This window comes from Vulpes lagopus, chromosome X (assembly GCF_018345385.1).
Source record: "Vulpes lagopus strain Blue_001 chromosome X, ASM1834538v1, whole genome shotgun sequence".
NCBI lineage: Eukaryota > Metazoa > Chordata > Mammalia > Carnivora > Canidae > Vulpes > Vulpes lagopus.
In genome coordinates this window covers 95,747,853-95,773,991 of record NC_054848.1, presented here as the reverse complement: position 1 = coordinate 95,773,991, position 26,139 = coordinate 95,747,853, and the positions used below count along the sequence as shown (strand labels likewise).

Genomic DNA, 26,139 nt, shown 5'->3' with positions numbered 1-26,139 from the left:
CACATGTCCTATTTTCCAAGTCCGTATTTATGATTGTTCTTGCCTCCTGGTCCCCTCTACCAACCCTTACCAGAGCTATATGGAGATATTTCTCGAAGACTGGGTGACCATATAATTTATCATTCAAACCAAGAGACTTTTGAGAGTAAAAGAGGATGTTGTTCATAATAACATCAAAACAACAGCATAACCGGGTGCTGTTTTTGGCCAACCAGAATACACGGTACTTCTTCAAGGCTAACCCTGGCCTCCTTCCAATCCTTAATCTCTTTAATTCAGAGCAAATGAAACGTTATTTATTTAGCGCTTCTGAATTGTGGGTCTTGCCCTTACTAGCTGTGATCTAGCATCACAGGAAGAAGCTTTTGCTTATGAGTCACTGGATTTAGCTCTGGTTCTGCCATTTACTAGCCAGATGACCTTGAACTAGTCACTCTACCTCCCTGACTCTATCATCTCATCTATCAAGTGGGAGTAAATATATCTTCCTAGTAGGTTTTTGTGAGTCTTCAAATTAGTTGAGACACAAAAATGTATTTAACTGTTGTGCATCAGACAAATGTAAGGTGATATTATTTTTGTGATAGTATTAAGGAGGCCATGGATGAAAGTTCCAAAAGGTAGGTAACCCTCCAGGGTCTGGCTTCTTTCACATGACAAATTATCCTGCTCTGTGTAATATCCCCCATATCTGCAGTGCTCAGCGGATCACCTGCATGGCACATAGAGCAGCTCAGTAAAGGTTTGCTGAGTCATTAAATAACAGCCCCCTTATTTCCATTATAACATTGTATACCTTTTAATCAATCACAATGTTTTAAAAGATAAGCAGTCCATATTCAAGGTGAATCTATTTCCTAAAACCTCTCCTAAGAAAAAAGGCGTCAGTACAGCTAGAGAATAGTAATCTTTTGTTTTACTTCATACTGGGAGGGGGGAAAGGGTTTTTCTTCATTTATTTTTGACACTCTAGAGAGAAACCAACCTCTAGCCACCCTGACCTTTTTTAAATCTCCCAAAGATACCAAGCCTCAAGACCTTGCACACATGCTGTCCTCTCTCTAGAATGCTCCTCCCTGTACTTCATAAGATAAATCCCCCTCTGCACAAATAAGCTTTTCCTTATTTCTCCATTCTACCTTAAATTCTCTTGTTACACTCGCCACTAATACACTTCATTTTCCCATCATAACATTTATCACTCTGTATGTGTGTTGGTTTTGTTTTATGTTTTTTCCTCTCACTAGAATGTGAGCTGCATGGGTGAGGGGTAGGGGTGGCAGTGGTAGGGGGAAGTGCTGTATTGTTCTGTCTTCTTTATCCTCATATCTCCAGTTCCTGACAACAAGAAAGACCCATTAAATATTGCATATTTGTTGAACACATACAGGGTGAACAAATGAACAAGGGCAGAGGCTAGAGCGGACCCCTTAACCTTGCCTATATAATGGGATGATGTGCCTGCCAAGGGAGAGGAGAGCTGTGCCCAGGTACATGAAGGCACTCACAAATATGAGTGTGAGCCACATTGTCCTGCCTTCATGGCACCTAGGTCATCCAGGTTCCAGGTCCACTTCTATGCAGCTGGGCTCGAACAAAGAAGCCAGGAAAAAAAAAATCTCATTATATTAGATTTCAGTGTACAGGACCTCTTGGCAAAAGTATTGTGTGGCTACCTCACTGCTAGACACTTTTTAGTCTTCTTACTATACTTTTTCTTCATTTAACTACCTTACTTTTTGCGCTATCATGTCTGAACCTTATTTTTATAAACTGCAAGGGTGTAGATCCTAAGTATTACCAAATCAAATCCAGTGCTTCATTAAAAAATAATATATTATAACCAAAGAGTTTTTAAAGATTTATTTATTTGTTTATTTGATGGTGGGGGAGGGGCAAAGGGAGAGGAAGAGACTCCAGCAGACTCCCCCACCCACACCTCCCAGGTGTGGAGCCTAGCATAGGGCTTGACTGCATGACCCTGAGATCACGACCTGAGCTGAAACCAAGGGTCAAAGACTTAGACGACTGAGCCACCCAAGTGCTCCAAATAGAGTTAAAATTACTTTAGGATCACAAAGATGGTTCAACCTTAGGAAGCCTATTGCCATAATTCACCACCTTAATAGATTAAAAAAGAAAACTATGTGAATATTTCCATAAGTGCTGAAAAAGCACTTGATAAAAATTCAGCAGCTGATTCTGACACTCCTAGTGAGCCAGGAATAATAGATAAATCAACAAAGCATTTCAGGCCACTGGGCAATGTGTCAAACTGAGGAGCCTCTGGAGTCATCCTATCCTATGATAAATCAGCAGAGAATAGGAAAAGGTAGAAGTTCTAAGAGCACATGCCCATTCTCAATAGATAGCATTGTATCTATAGAGTCTTGGTCTGCTGTGGCCATGGCCTTCACTTGGTTCCTTAGGTCTCTTGTCCTTTGTTGTTCTTGTTTGTTGTTGTTTTGCATTGATCTATGATTTTTAAAGAATGGGAAATGTTTATTGTTCTATTTAATGATTCCTTTTGGATAAAAAAGTTTTCGTCTTGTTGTTAGTTACCTCCTAAATGTCATGAAATTATTTTTAGATGTTCCTTGAGTTCGTGAGGTAACATGTCAGTTTCTCACACTATCAGACTACTTTTAATTATGTATTGCCTTCATAAATGCAACCATTATGATTTCTGAAGCCTTAGCCTGAAGCTGTTGAAAATCATCCGCTTGATCTTGTCATATTTTGCACATTAGCTTCCTTGCATAGCGTCTTTACCTTGGCTATTTTTAGTGTCAATCTATCCAAGCGCTTATAGATGATTCAACAGTCACTGAATTGGATGTAAGGGGCACGGTGGTCCTCCGCCTTCTTACAGTCCCCACATTATACAAATGATGCTGCCCAGAGAAGTAGAATGGTCATTCAGTTCTGTTTTCCAATGTCCAATGACTTTGGGGAAACAAGCTGCAATCTTTATTCATAAACCAGTATAAGGAAGTCTTCTTCATAAGCCAGTGTTAGTATTTGCAAGATGACTGACAATGAAGTCAAAGCTGCAATCCTGTGACCAGGCTGAGGCCTCTGTAAATGTAACAGTCCTACCCTGACCATCAATGACTCTTGGTTAAGAAACGTCCCATTAATATCTCTGTACAGGGGTGAGGGAAAAGCATAGGAAGACAGAAATCCAGGCAGAATGAAGGGTATCGCAAGGAAGGCAGTCACATCATTCAGAGAACATATTCTGCTCTTTTCTCACCTGCCTTCCCAAAAGAATACATTCCAGCATGGGACCACACTATACCAGCTCCTGGGAAGGATAGTCTGGGACTCCCCTTCCTTACTTATCTCGGCCCACTGCCAGACCAGTGTGTCTTCTGCAGCTCCTCTATAATGTTGATGAATAATTATTTTTTCCTTCCTCTTACACTGTTCTTCCTAATCCCCACTCCAGAGCACCAGATGCTGAATCTGCAGCCTGAACCGTGCTATGTTGATGACCAGATGTGATAGGCAACAGGCTGCCCTGAGAGACGGTAGTGGTCTGTTCTGCTTATAGCTGAGACTCAGCTGTCACAGTACCAGAGTATAATGTGGGGGCTCAGCATTTTCATTGCCAGCCCCCGAATAGCCCCTTTCCCCCTATATTTAATTATAGGAAAAAGACTAGGCATTTAGTGCATTACAGTCTGCTTCCATAAGAGAAGTCTAGGATTGGTTGCTTCTGTATTTGCCAGTTTCCTCTGCACTTGGAGAGTAGCTCAGCTCTGTGGGGTGAAAAGTCTGCCTTCTCATAAGCCAGTTGCAAGTTCCAAGATTATGTTAAAGTGGGCTGCTGTCAGAAAGAAACCTTGCCTTGTTACTCCGAGCAAGAAGCCACATGCAAAAATATCCCGACACACAACCATTCTCATTAAAGTTAGTTGAAACTTTGGACAAGTCTTAAGTATAAATTATAACTTTATTAGCTCATAGAGCTTTCTCCCAAGAAAGTAAACCTAATAAAAATTAGAGGGAACTTATTAAGTGGCTGCCTTGTTGCTATTTGCTATGACTAGGGGAAAAAAGTAATATCATTGTGAGGTTTGCAGCCAATGCACTTTTTTGTTGTGGACTAGAGAGCAATTCAGAGAGCAGATATGAGGTGAAAAGAGTATGTCTCATTACCATTGCATTGAGAACTCTTTAATTGATACTTTATAAAAACATTTCCTGCCACAGAGTGAGGAGGATCTTTAACTGTTACTCAGAGGGAAAAAATCTGGCTCCAAACCACCATTGGAGGTCACCAGGGCACACTACTTATTTGCAAAACTGCATAATCACCTTCCAGAGAAGGGATTCTAGGGGAGCTCACAAGGCTTACAATGTACAAAAAGCAGACCCTGACAATGGTAGGGAAGGAGATGATGGCTTTCAGGGAACTTGTAATTGTCACTGTGATTATTTTAAACTTTTAAATGTTGGCAAGAGGAGCAGAAACTGTGTTATTCTACATACCAACATGGCCCTAAGTATGCGTTCTCACCACCTGATTTTGCCAACATGAGATACGGTGTTCTCCTTAGCTTTTGGGTTTAATCCCCAACTAGAATCGATCAGAAAGAATCCTGAAAAAATATACTTTGGAATCATAGAGTGTTAGTGCTCAAGGGGCACTATTAAAATTATCTAATGCAAAAGTCTTTGTTTTTTTTTTTTTTTTTTTTTTTTTTTTTTTATGCAAAAGTCTTTGATCTGAGATCTCTATTTGGATTTCAGGAGGTCAGTGAACATCCTAGAATTACATACAAAGTTTTGTGTGCATCCGCATTTTTTTCTTTTTTTTTTTAAGATTTTATCTCTCAATAGAGATAGAGAGCACGAGCAGGGGAGGGACAGAGGAATATGGAGCAGGAGAAGCAGACTCCCTGCTGAGCAGGGAAGCAAGATGCAGGGCTTAATCCCAGGACCCTGAGCTGAAAGCTGTGCTTAACTGACTGAGCCACCCAAATGCCCCTCATCTGCATATTTCTAGGAAGAAATCTAGGAAGAAGACTCTTAACTTTTATCAAATTCATAAAAGTTTCCCTGACCCAAAAGGGTCTAAAAATCATTAATTCTAGTCCATCGTGCCCCACTCTGACTTTCTTACCAGTGAAGAACATGATTCTCAGAGATGCAGAATAATTTGTCTGAGATGGAACAGCTAGTTGATGGCAGACCCAAAAGTTGAAGTCTTTTCTGACTCTAGCTCTAAAACCAACTCTTTCCACACTCCCAGAGTTGTTTAGCAAGCATCAGGGCCCATGATAAGATATCGAGGAGATTGTAGACAGCAATGATTTGTGCCATGACTGTAACCTAAACTAGAACACTTTTGAGATCCTTTTCATCACTGAAATTCTGTTTCCATCCAACTTAATAGACAACAGCATTAACACGGGATGATCCCGAACTAATTTCTATTTAGAAATTATTTCCATTTTGCTATTAGTCTTTCCAGCCCCTCATTGATCTCCTTTGCTAATAATGCTTGGTTAGGGCCAGTAATAAAATGAGTTTGCATTCCATGAGTCTTCATGCTGATGGCATGGCAGCTGATGGCAGGGTGCAAGGGCATCCCCATAATTTGCAGGGCCCAGTGTTAAATGGAAATAACAGAGTCTCGTGTTAAAAATTATTAAGGATTTCAAGGCAGTGGCAGCAGAGCATTAAACAAAGCAGGGGACCCTTCCAAGCATGGGCCCCTGTGCAACTGCTCAGGTCACACACCCAGTGAAGGTGGCCCTATAAGATCTTAATTAAAGCTTTGATATAGCACAGGACAGAAAGAAGCCAACCTATTATTTAAAATTGGCCACAGATGATCCACAACATTAGAGAGTTGTATATTCATGATCATAAGGACTTTTTGGCTTCTCTGTGCATATATGCTCTCTCTCTCTCTCTCTCTCTCTCTCTCTCTCTCACACACACACACACACACACACACACACACACACACATACACACACACGAACATATAAATCAGTTTGACTAAAATTACCATCTTTTCCCTTCACACACTGCCAAATACCAAAACCAGTTTGCTTTGATTTTTCATCTTAGGACCTATTGTTCCAGCATTGTTTAAGCACACATTCTTATTACCAGTTTTCATAACCAAATGCCAAAAGAAGGAATGATTCCTCCAGGGGCATGTAAAGAGTCAGGTAGAGACAGATGCTGGAAAGCAATGGCCAACTTCTAGCTAGGGATATTGTAAGCTGCCAGAAAGGGGAGAAGCAGCTTCAGGGTGTGCAGCATCGTGAGCCAGAACTCTCAGGCTTAGATCATTATGAGGACAGAAAGCATTGTAAATTCAAGAACCAGAAATCTGGGGTTCCTGAACAGGTAAGCAGATTTACCAACTGAGGAAATGCCTGGTATTTGGTATACATGAGCTAGACATATTTCTGTAGAGCAGAAGCACTTCCCATTTTAGTGGCATTCCAGGGTTCCAAGTTTAATGCACAACATCTGTGCTCCATAAGAGTTGAAGCCAAATGGTGGGTGATATCCCATTGGTTAGCTATATGCAGAAACCAAAATATAATGTGCACAAGGTGGAATTTACACTTACAGTGCTCTAAGCGAACTCAGACTTCTTGGCAAACTGAAGGCCAGTTAGCACAAAAGAAAATATAAAATGGGCAAATCGATTTTTATTAGTCTCGTGTGTTGTATAAGTGACCCAGTGACTCCAAAACCAGCTTCCTAAGTGCATTTTGCACTCTAGAGAGATAAGAAACCAGCCCTCCCTGCGCCTCTCCTAGAAAGGTAAAGAAAGAAATTATATCAGCATAGCTTACGCCTTCAGAGAGCTTTACAGTACAGTCTCCAACCCAAAAAGCCCAAAGCTTAATATCCATAAACATATGGTACACACCTAATGACAGCACACACTCAATCACTCACACATGTATGTATCCGCTATGCACTGGCTGATGTTCACTTTTGGATGCCAATGCTATGCTAGGTGCTCTGCTGTACCGTGTGAGGGGAAAGGCATTTGCAGTCAAATTTCAACCCAGATCAGAATTCAATAGCAAATGCAATACCCACAGAATTATCAACCAGTGTAAACATGAAGCCAATACTTTAAAATTCTCTAATGTATTAACTCTTTGTTTGCAGTATCTGTGGGATATGAATATGAAACATGCCCTGACTTTATTCTCTGGGAGAAAAGGACAGTCATCTTACAAGGTTTTGAGATGGATGCTTCTAACCTAGGAGGCTGGTCACTGAATAAGCATCATATTTTGAATCCTCAAAGTGGTAAGCAGCTTTTTATTTTATTTTCGAAGGATATACAATTTTATATTTTTAATATTTAAAGATTCTGTTTATTTATTTTAGAGAGGGGGGTAGGAGGAACAGAGGGAGAGGGAGAAAAAAACCTCAAGCAGACTCGATGCTGAGCGCAGAGCATGGAACCCGTTGTGGGGTGGCGGGGCTTAATCTCGCAACCCTGAGATCATGACCTGAGCCAAAACCAAGAATCTGACACTCAACCAACAGAGCCCCCCAGATGCCCCAAGGATATACAGTTTTTAAATCATACTCTTATTTTATTTTTTAAGAATTTGGGGAAACTGAAATGTCCAATTGGAAGGGGAATGGTTTAATAAATGCTGATAGTCATGCAGTAGAATTTTTTTTTGAGAGAGAGAGAGAGAGAGAGGGAGAGTATGGGTGCACAGTAGAGCAGGGGCAAAGGGCAGAAGGAGAGGGAGAGATAATCTTAAGCAGGCTCCATGAGCATGTAGCCCATCATGGGCCTCGATCTCATGACCCTAAGATCATGACCTGGATCATGCTTAACCGACTGAGCCACCCAGGACTCCACAGTGGAATTTTTTTTTAATTCTGGTAAAAGATGCATAACGAAGTTTACCACTTTGACAATTTTTAAATGTACAATTCAGTGGCACTAAGTACATTCACAGTGTTGTGCGACTGTCACCATTGCCCATTTCCAGAATATTTCATCATCCCAAAGAGAAAATCTATACCCATTATACAGTAACTTCCCATTCCTCCTCCCCCAGCCCCTATTCTACTTTCTGTCTCTATGAATTTGTGTAGCTTAGGTATCTCATGTAAAGGGAAAGATGTACGTGCTTTTAAGGATTTTCATACATATTGCCAAGTTTCCCTCAAGAATAATTGTCCATTTCATGGTCAAGAGTGCCCATTTCTTTGCACTTAAGGAGTTTTTAAAATATTTATTAATACTGTCTTCTTAATGCAATATATATACACACATCCATAGTGCTATTTATATGTATTGCACATATGCAACACATATTTGATGCAGACAACCTCGTAAAGTACAAGGAAAAAAATTACCTTTAAGTCCACCACCTAGATAGAGATGGCCATTTAGCATATTTCTTTTCAAATACAACAGTCTGATTTCAAATTAGTGCTAGTATAGTGAGACCTCTTCACCCCAAAGTTCTGTGAGACTGGGTTTTAAGAATCATCTATCATCATTGCTCTATCCCAACTAATTGACCAGTGTATCTGCCACTATAACCAACTTTTTTAAAAAGTAAAATATAATGTTTCACATAATCTAAGACTCCATCAGTTATACCATTACTTTATGGAAAATGCTGCCAATTGCACTCTGGCATGAAGTGATTGCAAGATATGTACTTATTTCGGAGATGTTAAAATGTGAGGCAAAATGTGCACCATAGGATTGAAGAATCATCCATCCAAACCAAGAATCATCGGTTTTCAAAAGGCTTTGGTGAACTCTGTCCCATTTTAAATACAACAACCCTGCAGTGTGGCATTAATCCCATTGAAAAGGTCAAGCATCTGAGGCTTGCACCCCCGTGGTGCACCATTCACAAGTGGCTAGAGCCATGTGCTTCTTTCTCTCCACCACTATCATGGGTCCACATAAATGTCAGTAGATCCAGTGAGAAGCTAGGAACTGAGTCCAGGAACAGTAATGAGTTAAAAAGAAGAGGTAGGAGGATAAAAAGAAGAGGTAGGAGGAAGACAGAAGAAGTGAAAGAATCTAGGGAAAGAGGGCAGCCTTGACTTCACTGAGTTTTAAGTCTCCTAACTCCTGGACTTAGGAAAAGAGGAAAAGACAGAGAAGCAGGACACTGTCATCTTCCATCTTTGCCTTCTTTGAACCGCTGTTCCTTCTGTCACTTTCTCCTAGTTTGTAATTTATATGTTAACTAAATCAGAAGACGACACCACAGATGGCCCTTGAGCCCATGCATCTCTCGGATAAACTGATCTCACCCGCACCCCGCCCCCACTTGTCAATGTTCCATCCCAGTTCCCTTACCTTGTTTTGCACCCTATTGGGAAGTCAGTCATTTGTATTCCCATCCAGCTTTCACTTGAACATGTCCTGGAAAGTTTTCATTGCAAAATCACATTCTTTTTCATCCAAAGAGGCAGATTCTGAGCAACCTTCAGTAGAACATGGACTTTGGGTTATTTCTCCAGGACTGGGGATGTGAATGTCTTGAGACAGTTACAGTCTTCCCTCCAGCCATCCCTGTATGCATCTTACCTTTATAAAACAGCTAGCTAAAGTCAGGTTATCTTGTAAGGCCATGAACTGACCAAGGCTAAGAGATCCATTTTATAATCACACCCATGATCTTACTTTGTTTGCACCACAGTTGAGTCAGCTGAGTCAACCAGCCACAGGGGCTGGGAAATTTTGACTGGCAAAGCCAACCAGGTTTGCTTCAACCATAGCATGGCACCACCTACCATTGCCCCCATGTGGGACCCTGAAGGTAAATGAGCCCCTTACTGTATGCATTCATTAGACCTCCTTCCCCTCTTTCAAGGAATATTCTAAATTCCATTTCAAATTATTTGTTTACTTAAGAGCAAAGATTCAGGCACAGATATAAAATGTCAACTTTTTTCTGTTGTCCAAAGGAGAATCACAGTTTTAGAAGTACAAAAACGAAAGGGCAGATGCCACTTATTAAATTATGAGGTTTTTTGTTTTGATTTGAAAGAGTTTGACATTTTAAGCAGCCGTTTCTTTTCCACTCACTTTTATTGGCTTGTATGGATTGTCTTTTTCAAATGCCTGTCATTGACATTAAGCACAAAGTGGGAAATGACCTCAGTCGAAGCAGCCCCCAGCTGTGCGCTCCCAGTCCTGTGTCCTCTTACCACGTGCTTCACACCGGGTTAGAAATTCAGAGCAGAGGGGAGCCATTGAGAAAGTTGGCTTTGTCACCCCCCCTCCGATTTCCTCAGATGTGTTCCCTCCACCACCACCTCACCAGCAACTAGGTTTTAGGCAATAGGTACAGAGTTCTCTCTAAAAATCTTTTTTTAACACCTTTTTTTGAAGTATAATCTATACTCCATACGACTCACCCGCTTTAAATGTACACTTCAGTGATTTTTAGTAAATTGTAAAGTTGGGCAGCCAGCACCACAACACAACTGTTTTAAAATATTGTCACCCCCAAAAGATTCCTCGTGCTCACCCCAGCCCCACTCAATCCTATCTCTTTCTCAGAATTTTATTCTGAGAATTTTATTCTGAGAAAGAAACCTTATTTTAGATAGTTTTTTTTAAAGGAACATTTGTCCATTGTATCATCTCATTTGTAGGCACATTGTATTTCTAACCAAGAACTTGTCACACTTGCCAGGAAACAGATCTGAAGCCAGCTCTGCCACTGCCTTTCAGCCTGACCTTGGACATGAACACGTCTCTTGGGATGTTTTCGAAGTCTAAATCCCACCCACCAAGGCAGTTTTAGAAGTAGGAATGATAAGTGTGAAGCAGCAGCTTTGAGAAGACCAATTTAGAAAGCAATGCTCTTTCCCCCTCAGGTCAGACAGTCTTTTCTGACTGATTAAGGCAAGAACGACCGTCTTTCCAAATTCCCCCACTCCACTTCTTTCTGGAAAAAGCCTAACTCTTTAGGCACCCTGCTTTTTTGATCTGAGACAGATGGCAGATTAGAAACAAGAATCTATCTTCCCCCAATTTCCTCTCACTGGTTAAAAAGACACCTGTAATTAGATTGGATGTCTGCTGCCATTCATTTCTTCAGTTTTTCTTTGGTTCCCAAATCATTATGCAGTGGGTAGTTTCTAGAAGGCAGTGTTTTCAGACCATTTGTCATTTTAGCTGCAGCAATTATATTTACCTGACAATTAACCATTGGTTGTGGAGAATTGTTTCCAAATATTATGCCTGATATATATAGATGGTTTCTACTTTCACCGAGATAAAAAAAAAAAAAAAACACCAGGAGCTTGTGGTTTTCAATATTATTCCTTCAAAATACATCCTCTTAGTGATTACAGGGAGTACATATCCGTATCTCTTAAGATAAATCAGTTCTTTAAAATTATGAGTAATAGGGCAGCCTGGGTGGCTCAGTGGTTTAGTGCTGCCTTCAGCCCAGGGTGTGATCCTAGAGACCCGGGATCGAGTCCCACGTCAGGCTCCGTGCATGGAGCCTGCTTCTCCCTCTGCCTGTGTCCCTCTCTCTCTCTCTCTCTCTCTCTATCTCTGTGTGTCTCTCATGAATGAATAAATAAAATCTTTTAAAATTTTTTTAAAATAAAAAAAAAATTATGAGTAATAAAAATGTGTATGTCAATCATCTATTACAGAGGTAAGCTATTTGTTAGAGTATATCATGATATCAAACATATCTCCCAGTGTGTCCTCCCAATTGAGTGTTAAAAAATTATTAGACAAAACAATCCAGGGTACTAATTGGATACTGTCATCTGTCTGAAATGGATAAAGAATTTCTTTTAGCTTAGCCTCCAAAATAGGCCAGTAGCTTGTCAACAAATGGTTTTACTGGGAGGGGAAGTAAATTTCCATTGATCACACTGGCATATCTCCCAGTTTGTGTTTATATCCTCTCAGTCAAGTCCTAAGAGAAATATGTATTGTGTCCCTCGTTGTTCATAAGTCTGAAAAATGGTTTCTTCTTTGAAATCAGCATAAAGCACCACCCACTGGCTTCCGAGGGGAATTTTCATTTCAAACTTATTTATAAGCTTCAAAAGAAGTTCTAAGCAAGGTAGCAGGAGGGTATGAGTAGTGCATTTAAAAGTGTACTTAACTTATTAAACAACAGACCTGGCTTTTTGGCAGAGAAAACGAAGACTGAAGGGAGAAAAGTCACAGTAGGCCCCTTTCAGTGGGGTTTCTTTGTTGACTGTCAACCAGACACCCAATCCTTAGCAGGAAGTTGGCCTTCACATAAATAATGTGTGTTGTCCTAGGATCATTTGATTCTGTTTTCAAAATGAGCATGTGTGGCAGAATAAACTGGAAGGGAGGCAGCAGTAATTGATCAAGATTTCCAGGAACATAAACAAAATATTTTCAAAGCAACCTTTTGCAGAAGAATTGGTGTTAAATCATTGTTGCTAGATGGTATGCCCCGGTTCTATGTAATGGAAGGTTAAACAGATTCTTGAAACAACAAAAACACCCTTCAAAATGATCTATTTTTCCAGGGCAATACAAAAGGGGTTTGCCCATTTTTGTTTTGATTGCTTCAGCTTTAAACAGGAATGGTAATTTCAGTACACGGGCACTTTAGTACCTTGCATGAAAGCAAGACATCAATTGTTGAGATGTAATCAGAAAGTACATTGCCTTATGTTTTATTTCCTTTAATCATTCTTCTTCTTTGATGGAGTGCTGGGCTTTCTAATAGAAAAGGGGAGTTTTAGAATTGCAGGCTTAGAAGAATGGTTTAGAATAGCCATCTTTAGTTTTTAAATTGCCAGGAGCCTGGTAATAACATGTCATTTTGAAGGTAATTGTTAACTATACCGTTATATTGATATAAAAAAGATGGAGATCTACCTGTGAAAATAGATGTTAATGGCAAATCTGGTATTTCCACGCCAATAATTGGACATATTTTTGAATGATATACCCTATAATGTATTGCTGAAATATAGACATGCTAAACAGTTGGTTTCCTCATTTGTTCAAGAACATATCATAGTCTCATTGGTAGGATATTTGGTTAGGGATCATCAGGAGGTTTCTTTTCAATGATGTTGTGTGGCCATCATCCCAATTCTTATTCACTTCCTCCCTTCATTTAAACTGTGGTGTTGATTGCACTGCAATTAACTGTTTTTTGGGAAATGAAATTCACTCCTATTAATCTTACTTAATTAACTGTTCTAAATCTTAAGAATTTTTTTTACTGCCTAATAAAGTTATTAATAAAATTAATAAGAAAGTAGTGATCCTCGAGATTTCTCACAGTTCTGCAATAAAAGACCAATTTGTTGGGGCATAAACTCATAGCTGCTCCTGCAGATCATATGTTGAAAAAATAGCCAGAAATCACCTTGGGAGGGAGAATCAAAATACCTAGACTTGAAACCCAAAAGCTATATGATGAATGGGATTTGTTTCCTGAAAGGCGCCTTCTAAGTACATATTTGGTGTCATGGTATTGTGCATGTTTTATCCTCTTATTTATTTTTCCAGCAATGTTCCTATTTCAGAGTGATCAATGGTTTCTATTGTAGGACTGTGGGACCAGAAGTTGAAAGAACTGAGGAAGACATTTCAGGAAATGTTTAGGGAGAATAACAGGCAATCCAAGGAGATAGATAGCAGGGGTCATAGGAAGAAAAAATAAGACTCTATAGGATTACTGCATTCATTCATTTGCCATCAGTTACTTCAGCCTGATGCGCTGGCATGCCTTCTCGCACCATGGATGTTTTACCTGCCCAGGCTCATTCTGAGCCAGCTTGAGCACAGCAGTACTTGTTCCTTGGATTTTCTGCCCAGGTTCAGCAGGTCTGCAAAATCACTGGGATTTGGACAAGGAAACTACAAGAGACTCAAAGCCTATTTTGAACATTTACTGAGCTCTTATAATGACTTGGCCACTGGCACTGGCACTCAAATGCAGAAAAGAGTAAGACAGAGGGTTTACGTTCATGGAGCCCAGGTTCTAATGGAAAAGATAGAGAAGGTAATGAAAACTGCATTATACAGCGTAGTTGGTGTTATCACGGAGCTATGGGCAACAAACCACGTGCTCAAAGAAGAGAGAGTAACTCATTCTGCCTGGACAGAGCACTGAGGAAAACTTAAGTTGAGCTTTGAAGGATAGGTAAGAGTTCCCCAAGCAGACAAGATGAGGAGGGCTTGCAGGATAGAGAGAATGGCGTATACAAAAGCAGAACAGAACGGAAGAAGGTTGAAAGCAATTGCAAATAGTTCACTATCGCTGGAATTTAAGATACAAATAAGAGGATGATGAGAGGGGAGACAACAAAAGAGTAGACAACAATCAAGTCATGAAGGACTTTGTATGCCTTAGTAATAGGGAATGTGCCCTTTATCCCATAGAGGATTTGGAGCTGTTGAAAGATTCTAAGCCACACACTGAAACAGTCTCAATGGCAAGAGTGGGAGCAGTGCTTGGGAGAGAGGTATGCATGGAGACCGGGAGACCAAGAAGTTAAGAAACGCTGGACTAAAGCAGTCATGGTCATAATGGAGGCGACAAAACTGGTTCAACATATTTTAAGAGATAGACTCAAAGTGGGTTTCGGAAAGAATTAGGTTGAGAGAATGCGGAAAAGAGCAGCCGTGGTCATGTCCATATTTCCAACTTGGGTAAATTCATGCATAGTGATACCATTCATGAGTGGGGAACACAAGAGGAAGAGCAGGAAAAATAATGAGTTCAGTTTTACACCTGTTGCATTTGAGGTACCTGTGGGGCATCCAAGTGGAGTGATGGAGCAGGAAATTGCATGGCAGGTGACAACTCTGGGTAGGAGAAAATTTCAGCATATAGAGATATGAGTTAAAACTGTGAGAATGGATGAGATTGCCCAAAGAGAATGCCTGCACAGTATTTTCCAGCATTTTCATAAGTCAGTATCTCTATTTCCTGCGCTGATGATAGTGAGATATGGTCCAAAAGAGTGGAAAATTCAAGTCCTTTCTTATATCTCTGAAGTACATTCTAGCAGTATGATTTTTTTTTCTTTTCACAGAAGTAGATTACCTTCCCGATGGTGTTTTGCTAAGGTTAATATTAAAATTGACTGATATTTCCTATTCAGGAACCAGTCAGTTGCATAGTGAGGGTAATTTGAAGTCAGACAAGTGTGTGCAGCCATCAGGAGAAAGTCAGCCAGAGATGAAAAATTAGCCACAGATGATTCACAGAGCCCAAAGTGAACAGGAGATCATTAAAAGTTTTTCATCAAATGTTTTATTGAGGCATTTAGAATCAGCACCAAAGGGCCTGGATGTATTAACCCATATCACAGATAGATAAACTGAGGCAAAGTGTTAGGCTACTGTACGGTGTGGCTGTGCTGTTAAATAAAACTATAGGCAATGTGCTTCACTCCCAAGTTTTTTTATGCCAGGCCAAAGCTCCATGCTGCTTTGAACAATGAGAGAGATTCAAATGTTGCTGAGAATATTGTGTGGTAATTGTCTTTTTTTTATATTCTGTTTTTTTTTTCTTGGATCTAGGAATCATACATAAAGGGAATGGAGAAAATATGTTCATTTCCCAGCAGCCCCCAGTCATATCAACCATAATGGGTAACGGACACCAACGGAGTGTAGCCTGTACCAACTGCAATGGCCCAGCTCACAACAACAAACTCTTTGCTCCTGTTGCCTTAGCTTCTGGCCCTGATGGTAGTGTGTATGTTGGCGACTTTAATTTTGTAAGACGAATATTTCCCTCGGGAAACTCCGTTAGTATTTTGGAATTAAGGTAAGTCTCCCCTAATCTATGTTTGCTTAGCGGATAAGGAAAAAACAAGACTGCAATAACACGAAGAGAAAGACATTGCCAGAAAGAGCAGAAAGTGCAGTTGCCTGTATTGAAGCCCTGAGCTAAGATGCAGGAATAGGCACAAAGGACGCAGGTCAACATGCCAGTTCTTCCTGCTTAATCGACCTTTGAGCGCTCCTTTGGAGAACCAGGAAGTGTTGACATCCCTGTACATGTGGCTTCCCTGTGGGCATTGCCATCACTGACATGGATCCCAGTACTTCCGAGCGCTCAGAAGAGTCACTCAACCTCTGCTGGTCACTACAAAGACTGATCGAAAATCTCTAATTCATTCTAGCAGGCAGAGGTAAAGTCTACATTTTATAAGTTCCCCAGGTTCAATCTTTTGAAGTGGTCACTTCATAAAAAAGAAAATGGAAGTCTGTGTTTGTGTGCCCTGATAAGGAAGAACTAGTTTTTTACACTTAAAAGATCTATTCCATGGGGGGGGGGGGATTAAAATCTTCATCGTTAAGACTTTCTCACTCTGTTCTAGGAATTTTCTTGAGAGTACAAAGTATTTTGACACCTTTTGAAAGGAATCTGTACCTTCTGGTATTCCATGTTCTGAAGTTACACAGACTACAACGAAATAGACTATGGCTTAATCAGCTTTATTTCTCCTTTTCTGAGGCTATAAGATACAAATATATGCCCTCTGGAGTCCTAGAAAAGGGAAGCACCCCCTCCCATTCCAGTGAGGATAAGTCAAACGTGTTCCTCTCTCCTGGGTAAATTGATAGAATCTTCCCTCCAATTAGTTATGACAGCTTTATCCCTGACACATACCTTTAGAACTGTAGGCTGAAAGTTTCTCTCTGTTCGAGAAGATTTTGATGCCATCCCATAAACTAGTCCATAAAACAGTTGTTGCCTCAAGCATCACCTCATTGACCTGAAAGATAGTGACCAGAAATAGTGACTGAGAGAGCAGAGACACTGATGGAGCAACTTCTACATACAAAGCACCATCGAGGCCAGTCAAAACATCTGAAAAGTCTTGGGTCATTTCCATTTAACATTATGTTCACACAAGCATGGAAATTTGAATATATGAAGACATTCCTTGAAATTGTTCAGATTCTCATGCTTGCTCTGGAATCTATCTCCTTTTTTCTCAGACTGAGTTAGTCCTTCGTGCTTAGCTGGGGACATCTTCCAGCCCCAAGCACCCATCCGTTTTTCACATTAATTCATTCCAATTTTAATATGTTTCTTAATTATAATTGCAAACATCATCATAGAGAAGAAAGCTGTTAAATCCCTTGACTGATAAAAAAAATAGACTGTAAAATTAAGATTTTATAAAGATAGAGCACATCTAGAGAGTCTAGAGAGGTACTAAGTCATAGCATCTTGCCTTAATCAAATGTTCGTGTACCTTAGGATCTCACACCTCGTGGTGACTTGTCATTTCCAGCAGTATATCTCTTTGGGCACCTACTTACTGGAAAGTCAATGAGGAAGGCTGAGACAATTGTATACCTAGATTTAGAAATGATTTATACAACATTCAACACTGTTTTCAACATCCTGGGGATGCTCTGTATACATGATGCCAAACATTGATGGAGCACTGAATGATTAATTCACCATCTGAATGTTTCCAGTCATGCAGATACTAGCTGTCAGGTAGACAAAGACCTTGTCTTACTGAGCCTATCTATATAGCTAACCCTAGAAAGCCTATATAGCTAGCCCTGTGTAACTAACTCATGAAAGGAAAAACCATAAGATTAGCTATAAAAACAAATACTAATACTAATAATATTACTGTTAAAGAAAACCCAGTTAAGTTTGGTCCTTTCCTTTGTGATTTAAATGCAAATTTACCTAAGGAGGAACAATTTTCATTCACTGATGAGATTCTCCTTTGCTCACGGATCCTTAACAGTTCACAAATTTGCATTTTGGTCCAAAGTATCTTATGACCTTCTACACAAAGTCATTTGAAGAATAAAACAGCATAACTTGGACCCCAATTGCAAAGTAATTTTCTCAGGATAAAGAAGAATCCATTTCTGGCAGTGCGAAGTATTGTCCAATCCCTCTATTCATTCTTACTCCACAATACTATTCTCTCACATTGTCACAGCTCTTCAAACACATAGGCATGCATACACCATGAGCTCACACACCCAGGCTCTCTCACTTAGCCTGAGTCTCTCTAGTTGGCTCTTCTGAACTCACATCCTTTAGAGCAGTTCTTCTTAACTTTTTTTTTTTTTAATTCTCAGGCCCCTTTCAGAATATATGGAGGGCTGTGGGCCATCTCCCCAGGGAAAAAAAAAACACATTCACACAAAATTGTACATGTGTTTCCCTTTCTCCCTACATGTCCCCACCTGCCAGCAACCCACACTTTTCATAGGCTCATGGTTACAATTCCCTGGATTAGGTTCAAGCAGGAAAAACGTAGTTCTCTCTTGCATTAAGTTCAAGGAGAAAAAAAATAGTTTTCCCTTCTCTACTCTAACCCTCCTGTTATTGGCCATCAGAGAAGTAAACTGATTGAATTTACATGATCATTTTGACCCAATTTATAGGTAACTCCCTGTTTTACTATAGTTAAAACCATAAAACCAGTGTATGTCAGCAAACATTATCTGTCATGTTTACTCAGAAACTAATAATAGTTCTTATTAGATTCACCTTTTTTGAAAAAAAGTGTTTCATCAGTAGCCTATACTGTGTATGTTGTATCTTGGGCATAGAACTGGTGATTTTATACATTTGCTTTATAAATTCCAGATTTAAACTTCCTGGGGAGAAATAAGTTGATACAATAAGCCTTCACTATGTTAAGAACCATAATGTTCAGTTGCTTCTATTGCATATAGATAGAAACTTCGTTTGTACCAGTTTTTTTCATTGTTGTTAAAGTCAGTTAATTTAATTGCTGCTGCCATCCCCCCTCTCAGTGTGTATTAGTCATTTTACTTGGTTGAGTCATCTGTTTCCTTGGAAACACAGACTAATATAGTCATTATGTTATTGGTTGCATTTAAAGCTGTGAATGGAAGAGCAATGTTGTCAATAGGTTATTACAGAAAAGGATAGAGAACATTCTAGATCTTGACCCTCTGTCAAGGTTATTCATTATGTAATTTAACCACTCTGCTCTCTACTTCTCTATCTATAAAATTGATTTCAAGTTAATATTTGAGCATCTTCTTACATGTCTCATACAGTTTAACTTGTTTTAAGATCCACAGATGTATAGTTGCAAGCCCAAAGTTTGATGGCATTTTGTGCTCTGACATAAAGCTTGCTCCTACTGGATGCCCTTCTAGATTTCCTTCTCTTCTACCCTCTTGTTTCATAGTGAGCCACATTGATAAATTCCAGGTGCCCCTTGATATTTCAAAGATTGGAAGACTATAGATTTTTCCTTCCTTAGCTCTGCTGATCCAAACTGTCCCTAATTGAATTTCTTTCATCTGAACTCCAAAGTAATTTCATTTTCATTGGTTGCCAATCATTTATTTCCTCTAGCTGGCCCCCCATTGGCCAAATAGGGTTGGTAAGGAAAAGCCAGTTCTGTCATTATCATTAGCAATATGGCAAGAGCAACAATATTATTTCTTGTTATTTAAGTATATAGTAGCCCTCTGCCTGTTTACTGCAGATTTCATCCACACATATCATCTTAGTGCTTTCTTCTGGTGGGAAATTGAGGTAAGATAATAAAGAAGGGAAGCTTATAAGATCATTACATAAGTAATTAAACCTAAGGGAATCTCAAAAATATATTCTCTGAAGATTTTTTTAAAAGATACATTCATTTCTGTGTGAGATAGTTTAGGTCTAATTATCCCTGTGGATTTGCTTCTCATGTTAAAAGTTCATACACACACACACACACACACACACACACACACACATATCAGTAACACAAAAGTGACATCACAGATTTGTGAGATTAGTGTTAGAAAAGTCCATGGAGGTATCTGGTGTAACATGGTGCCTACGACATGCCTGACACTTGATCACATCTACTTTGTTTGATCCCTTTCAGTAACAGGAAACTTAAATACCCTTCTAGACAGCCCATTGCATCTTTGGAGTGCTCTTTTAGAAAATTCTTTCTTACACTGAACTGAAATCTAAACCATCCACTCGGTAGCAGCAAATGTTAGCATCTGAAGCAGCACGGAAGACACTTTCTTCTTTTACCTGACACATTTCCATGTGTGTGAAGACAGACATCATAGGTTCCTGAGCTTCCTCCTCTTCAGTCTAAATATCCCCAAGTCCTCCAACTATTTCTCATCAATTATGACTTCATTGCTTTTTCCTTGGATTATAGCCTCAGGGTCACTTTTCAGTTCTCTAAAACTAACAGGGATAATTATATAAGTAAAAATAGGAGGTACCACATCAAATGCTTTGCAAGAACTCAAATATGAATATCCTCCTTGCTTCCCTCTCATCTTCTAATTTCACAAATCTATTATAACATTTATTAAGCATCAATGCAAATGATTTTTTTTCAAATGATTTATTCTTTATAAAAACCTCATGCTGATATTCTTCAAGATGCTGAGATTCTCCAGATATTTATTTTCTCCTTCCCTTAAAATGAAAGAAAGAAGAAAATAAGAGCCTGGCAAATGCTTCTTGGTATCTTGAGTAATTTGGACTCGACAAATGTCAACGTGACATAAAAAAAAAGTTATCTTGAGATTCTACTGTTTCTTTTACAGCGACTGGTTAATATTTCCTCCATTGTTCTCAGGACTTGACTCTTGTCACTGACTAGAGATCAAGTAGAGCTGGAATAGCACCCACTTAGGGGCAGTTAGCATGCAGAGGGGCAGTGGAACCTGGACTTTGAGAGCTCTGAAAATACCTGATAAATGACCAAGAATCATCCCTTTGTCAGCAGCACTGGAGCTGCAAATAGAGAAACATTCCATATAGATGAAATAGGTGATTACCTTTCCAGGGTGAACTCTATATGAGGGGTAGCACTCAACGGCCCCCTCCACCTGACCCAAAAACATCTCTGCTGGTCTTCCAAGTGCCCACATTCCCACTCTAAGAAATGTGTTCCTTTGAGTTGAGACACTGCTATCCCAAAGAGTCCCCAGCACAGGAACTCCTGTTAGAATGACCCATCAAGCTAAAATCATCATTAATCCTTGGGCATGGATTCTTTTATTGGATTGTTTTCCAAGGAACTGCTAACTGAAAGCAGGGCCCTAAAATGCAAGATAGGTAAGAAGTGAGAAGGGCAAGGGACAGAACCAGAACGTGAGGGAGGGTAGTCTTAGGTGAGGGTTGCTGGAGTTGGAAGCTCTAAGAAGTCAGTGATTGGCAGGAGTGGGAACTCAATCTTCAAAGGAAGAATACCACGGAAAGATGAGTAGGGAGGGAAGACCGCTTTTGGACATCAAATATTTCTGGCTAAGCATAAGGAAAGAAGCTGAGAACAGCATGTGAAAAAAGTGAAGTGCTACAGCCACCACAGAGCAGGCCAGGCAAACTCATGAAGCCAGGTCACCAGGCAGCAACTCCACAGCCGGTGTATTCTCTCTTTCTCCATCTCCCACCTCACAAAAGTATAAAAGGGATAGGTTGAACATTATGCTAAGTGAAAGAAGCCAGACACAAAAGGGCACCTGTTATAGGAGTCCATATATAGGAACCACCTACAATAGCCAAATCCATAGAGACAGAAAGATTAGTCACTGCCTGGGCCTGGGGCAGGTCACGCATGGGGACTGACTGCTAATGGGTATGGGCTTTCTTCCTGAGATGATGAAAATGTTCTGAAATTGGATGATGGTGATGGTGGCACAACTCTCTGAGTGTACTAGAAACTGCTGAATTGTACTTTTGAGAAGGGTGAATTTTATGGTATGTGAATTATATCTCAGTAATTTTTTTTAATTAAAAAGGAGTAGATGGCCCTTTTAATCATCTTGATCCTGAGAAAATCCAAGATCAACTTAAAGACCCTACCATGGGAGCATTTCTTAACTCTAAATAAAGATTTGCAGTTCCACTCCTTTCTCCTCCTGACTCATGGCAAGCTTCAAGTCACTTGGTTGCCAGGTGGCAGTGCCTACCGATGGGCCCAGGCACTTGTGAAGAGCCCACACTGGCACCCCAGCATGTAGTCAGTTGCTAGCTAGACAGCAAACTGACTTTGGTGGTGGCTCAATCCTAAATCCTTCACTAAAAGTAATTCTGAGACAGAACAAGGTCACACACTGGAAATAAATTCCGTCATTTTCACTTCCTCCTTCTGAGATGTTAATGAGAGAAGCTGTTCTGCATAATACGGGACATCTTTCCAAATTCACAGTGACATTACTGGCAGGATCAGAAGCAGCTGCAAGAAAGTCAAACCACTCTCCTCCCCATCCCTTGCCATCACCACTTCAAAACCCTTTGTAGCCACACAAAGGGTTCTGTACCATGAGAATCTGCTGTAAACGAAGCCACGTTTTAATGAGGTCCTTCTAGTACTTCCACAACTAAACTTCCTTCAGGAAATGATTAGAGCCAGCCTCGAGCGCACTCACCTGCTAATTTAGAGGCCAGGAAAACAAGCAAGTGTCTAGAGATAAAGAAACTCAGAGAGGTCCAAATGCCCGAGGCCAGGTTTCTAATCAGAGCTCCCAGCCTTACCTTTTGACCTTTTGTGTCAACCCACAGGATACCTACCCTTTTGAGGCAGGCTAGGGAAAGAGAGAAAGTCAGTGGATCCTGACCCATGGCCCAACTAGTCAAATCCCAGAAAGATTTTCTTTAAAAAGAGTTGAATCAGTAGGAGCAGATAGCTTCAGATGAAACCATTTTGTATCTTCTCTTCTTTCCTGACATTCCGAAGAATAAGAACATTTTCTAGTTTAGATGAAAAGATTTGTTACCTTCATGTTTTTTAAAATGACATAAAGGGCCAGGTTTAAAAGGATTTTAAAATTAAAATGACTAGATTTCACAGATGATTATAGCCTTTTGATTCGGGGCAGATTTGACCCAAAGTCGGGCCTGCACGCAGACTGTGTGCCCGATGTGAGAAGCCTCATCCCAGGTCCTGGAGTACCCTGTGCCAAGGGGTTTACCAAAGAGGGGCCCCCAAAGTGTTCTGCTTCTTCTGACCTGACATACCTGTTTTGCCTACCCCCCCCCATTGCCCGCTTAGAGCATAAGATAATTGAAAGACTCAAGGCCCTAGTAGTTGATGTACATGACGTTTTATTGAAGCTATTTTGATGCAGCAGTTTTGACACCAGGGACATTCTGCCGTGGACTAAGAGAAAACCTTTATACTTTTAATCTGTTAAGTGTTTTTTTTTTAATATTCACAAGTAATGTGCTAATGTACACGAGAGATGTCCACTATCTTATTTCTGAGAGCATGTAAGTGGCATTGGGCTAGATTTGGGATGTCCATTACACACAAGGCTTGATTTTATATTTTGATAAAGTGGCTTTCAAAACAGAGTCTGGAATGGTCAGAACCTTTGCAGTGGCTACTTCTTCAAAGCCTAGCCCAGTGGTTCTTAAACCTTATTCTGTATCAGAATTCCCAGCTGAGTTTGTTAAAAACAGAATTCCCATGCCCCACTTCCACCTGGAGGTTCCAATTCAGTATGACTGGGGAGAACCCCAGGAAACTGCACATGTGGCAGGAACCCAGGTGGTTCTAATGAAGACAGTCCAGAGAGAAAAAACTGCCTGAGAGTTTTGCCCACCCACCAGGCAGGGTATTCAATCACTTTGACACCATCTTAGGAGGAGAAGCCAGGAGGGATCGGGTCCATTTTGGCTTGTACATCTGACAAAATGATCCCTATGGAGTCTCTAATAGCTGCAAACTGAGTTAGGACTAGGTGTGTCTGGTTAGATTTGGCTTCTTGAATGATACTGATGACTCTCTATTTGTTTTTACTTGCCACTCGTGGATAACCTTGTGCACCCTAGAAACAGAGATACCAGACATAGGTAAGCAAACCACCCGGGCAGCTACCTAATGACCCTTCTTGCCTAACAGCCCATCTCCTAATAACGGGCTAACAGGGAGATTTTACTTCTGAAATAAGGTGAAAGGAATGATGTGAAAGTGCATTTAGGAGTTAGGATTCAGGTAAGTGTCTGAAAAAAGAAGAGAGCTCCACTAATGGGAATTTGCTGGAAGATCAGACTATATCGAAAAGAAAACAAGATAAGTGAGAGCTGGCAGTTCAGTACTTCATGGGAAAGCAAAGCATTGAGTCTCATTATGTTTTCCTTAGGTGATACCACAAATGAGTCTGTAAGTTCAAATAGATTCAATGTTTTCAAGTTGCAGTAGAAAAAGAGGTGATACGGCAATCTTCCCAGATCCAGAAATATAGTTGACGAGTGTATTAAGAGACAGTGACCACGATGACCCTCTTGAATAAGATTTTTCCTTTTTCCTTTTGTGTGACCTCATGGTTTCTATTTCTTCCCACCAAAAAGAAATAATAGAAAAGCTTTAAACCAACCATTTACCGACAACGGCACAAAGCTCTGAAATTAATCATAATGAGTATTTCTATTCAATTTGTTTATGCATTACACTTGTCAAAACTGTTCTAAATTACCTGAAATTGCATAGGAGAAAATTGAATTTGTTCACTTCTGAATGCCAATTGTCATCAAAATGGCACTGATAGGGCTTTTAATTTGGATTTCGTTTGGGAGATGCCACTTCTTAAATGCCAGTGCACAAGATCAGCCTTGCTACTTTGGCATAACTGATTCCTTAAGCAAATTAAGTTGGTTGTCAAATTGCTTACTGGTTAAGTGTTGCATAGTATTAATTATAGGCATTAATTGTCCATTTAACAATCTATGTGATTTTAACTAGCATGAATGGAGTGATCTTTGCTAAGTTGAAGGGCATTGCTCGAATGTAAAGCTAACCAGAAAGGTGACAATAAGTCTAACACTGAAGTTACAAAAGAAATCTTTCACATATCTCAAATTGCAATATGCATGTAGACACAAGGGATTAGAACAAATTGAAATGTAGTCCAGCGGTTTTCTTTCTCGGGTATGGCATGTTTTTAAAAAGTGAAAAGAAACCAATCTCAAAAGAGCTGAAGTGCACTTGGGAAATGGCATGAAATGGCAAGAAATTACATATCAATATAGGAGACCTTCCTGACTGTTAGCTGTCAGGAAAATAACATTAATCAGATTTGAATTTTGTATGTTAGACTATTCTATTTTCTAAAGGCCAGTGCACAGAATTTTAGAACAACCTAGTTGAGCAGAATAGGATATGTTGCTCAGTTAAAAGAAAGCAGGAACACCGATTTTTTTTCTTTATCACCTTCAGAACTAAAGTATTCTGAAGGTACTTTGTACACACAGTTACATATGATCTAATCTAGTGTTGGTCAGGGCACAGGCTTGTTAGTGACCCTGGGCAAGCCCTCTATGTGTCTGGGTTTCCCCAGCTGAGATTTGAGGAGAATGATAATTTTAACTTCCCTCACAGGCACATTGGGGATATTCAATAATAAATGAATGTAATGCATTCCAAAGTGCTTTTGTGCGAATAACATTTCTCTTGGAAAAATAGCCTATGGACTTTTCCTAAACAAAGCATGATTAATCTGGCTCAGTTGAAACTTCCACAGACTGGCTACCAAAATATTGAAAGTTGTTTCAGGGAAGGGTTGTGATCCCCTTCTTATTCTAGAAAGATCTAGGGGCACTGGAGAAATTTTATTCTAAAGGCAAAAATTCAACTATATATGTAAAAAAAAAAAAAGTTTTACTCAAACCCCTATTTAAGCAGTCTTTGCTACAGAGATGCCTTGTCTGATATGACTGCCAAATCAATTCTGGAGTCTGTTGGGGCCCTTTACAGTTTATTTACGGCAGCTGGTGGTTCCAGGGTTGAAGATGTCCCTGGAATCTACTGAATTCTCTTATTTGATGAAGTGAAGGTAAGTAGAAAAAAAATCAAGTATTCCAGTTGGATCTGACTTTTTTCCAATTAGCACTATAAACTGGGTCTCAAATCAGTATCTGCTAGCCTTTACTCTTATTAACATACACAGATATGCTTAGAGGGCAAATATAATTACAAATGCAATCAGAAACATACCAGTCCTTAAGGGCAACATACTTACTCTGATGACCCTCTCCCTGCCATTTTGCTGGGCCGGGTAGCCAAGACCTGAAAACTTCCATGTATTAGCTAGTTTCATGTCCTACAGTTTAGGTTAGTAGTAACTGAACATTGACCCTGTCAAACACTCTATTGGTGCTCAAGATAGATGAGTATGGTTCC

General features: G+C 39.9%; 1 protein-coding gene across 9 annotated transcripts in view; it reads left to right on the top strand.

Moving 5' to 3' along the window:
* The window catches only part of TENM1 (teneurin transmembrane protein 1), an 802,950-nt gene that overhangs the window by 668,859 nt on the left and 107,952 nt on the right, over nucleotides 1-26,139 (top strand). For 7 of the 9 annotated variants that reach the window (XM_041741541.1, XM_041741545.1, XM_041741547.1 and 4 more), the window contains 3 exons: nucleotides 7,156-7,299; nucleotides 15,545-15,794; nucleotides 23,793-23,813. In XM_041741541.1, the coding sequence (XP_041597475.1) occupies nucleotides 7,156-7,299; nucleotides 15,545-15,794; nucleotides 23,793-23,813 (415 nt within the window). The remainder of the gene's footprint in view (nucleotides 1-7,155; nucleotides 7,300-15,544; nucleotides 15,795-23,792; nucleotides 23,814-26,139) is intronic. The other 2 variants (XM_041741548.1, XM_041741546.1) reach the window with 2 other exon arrangements.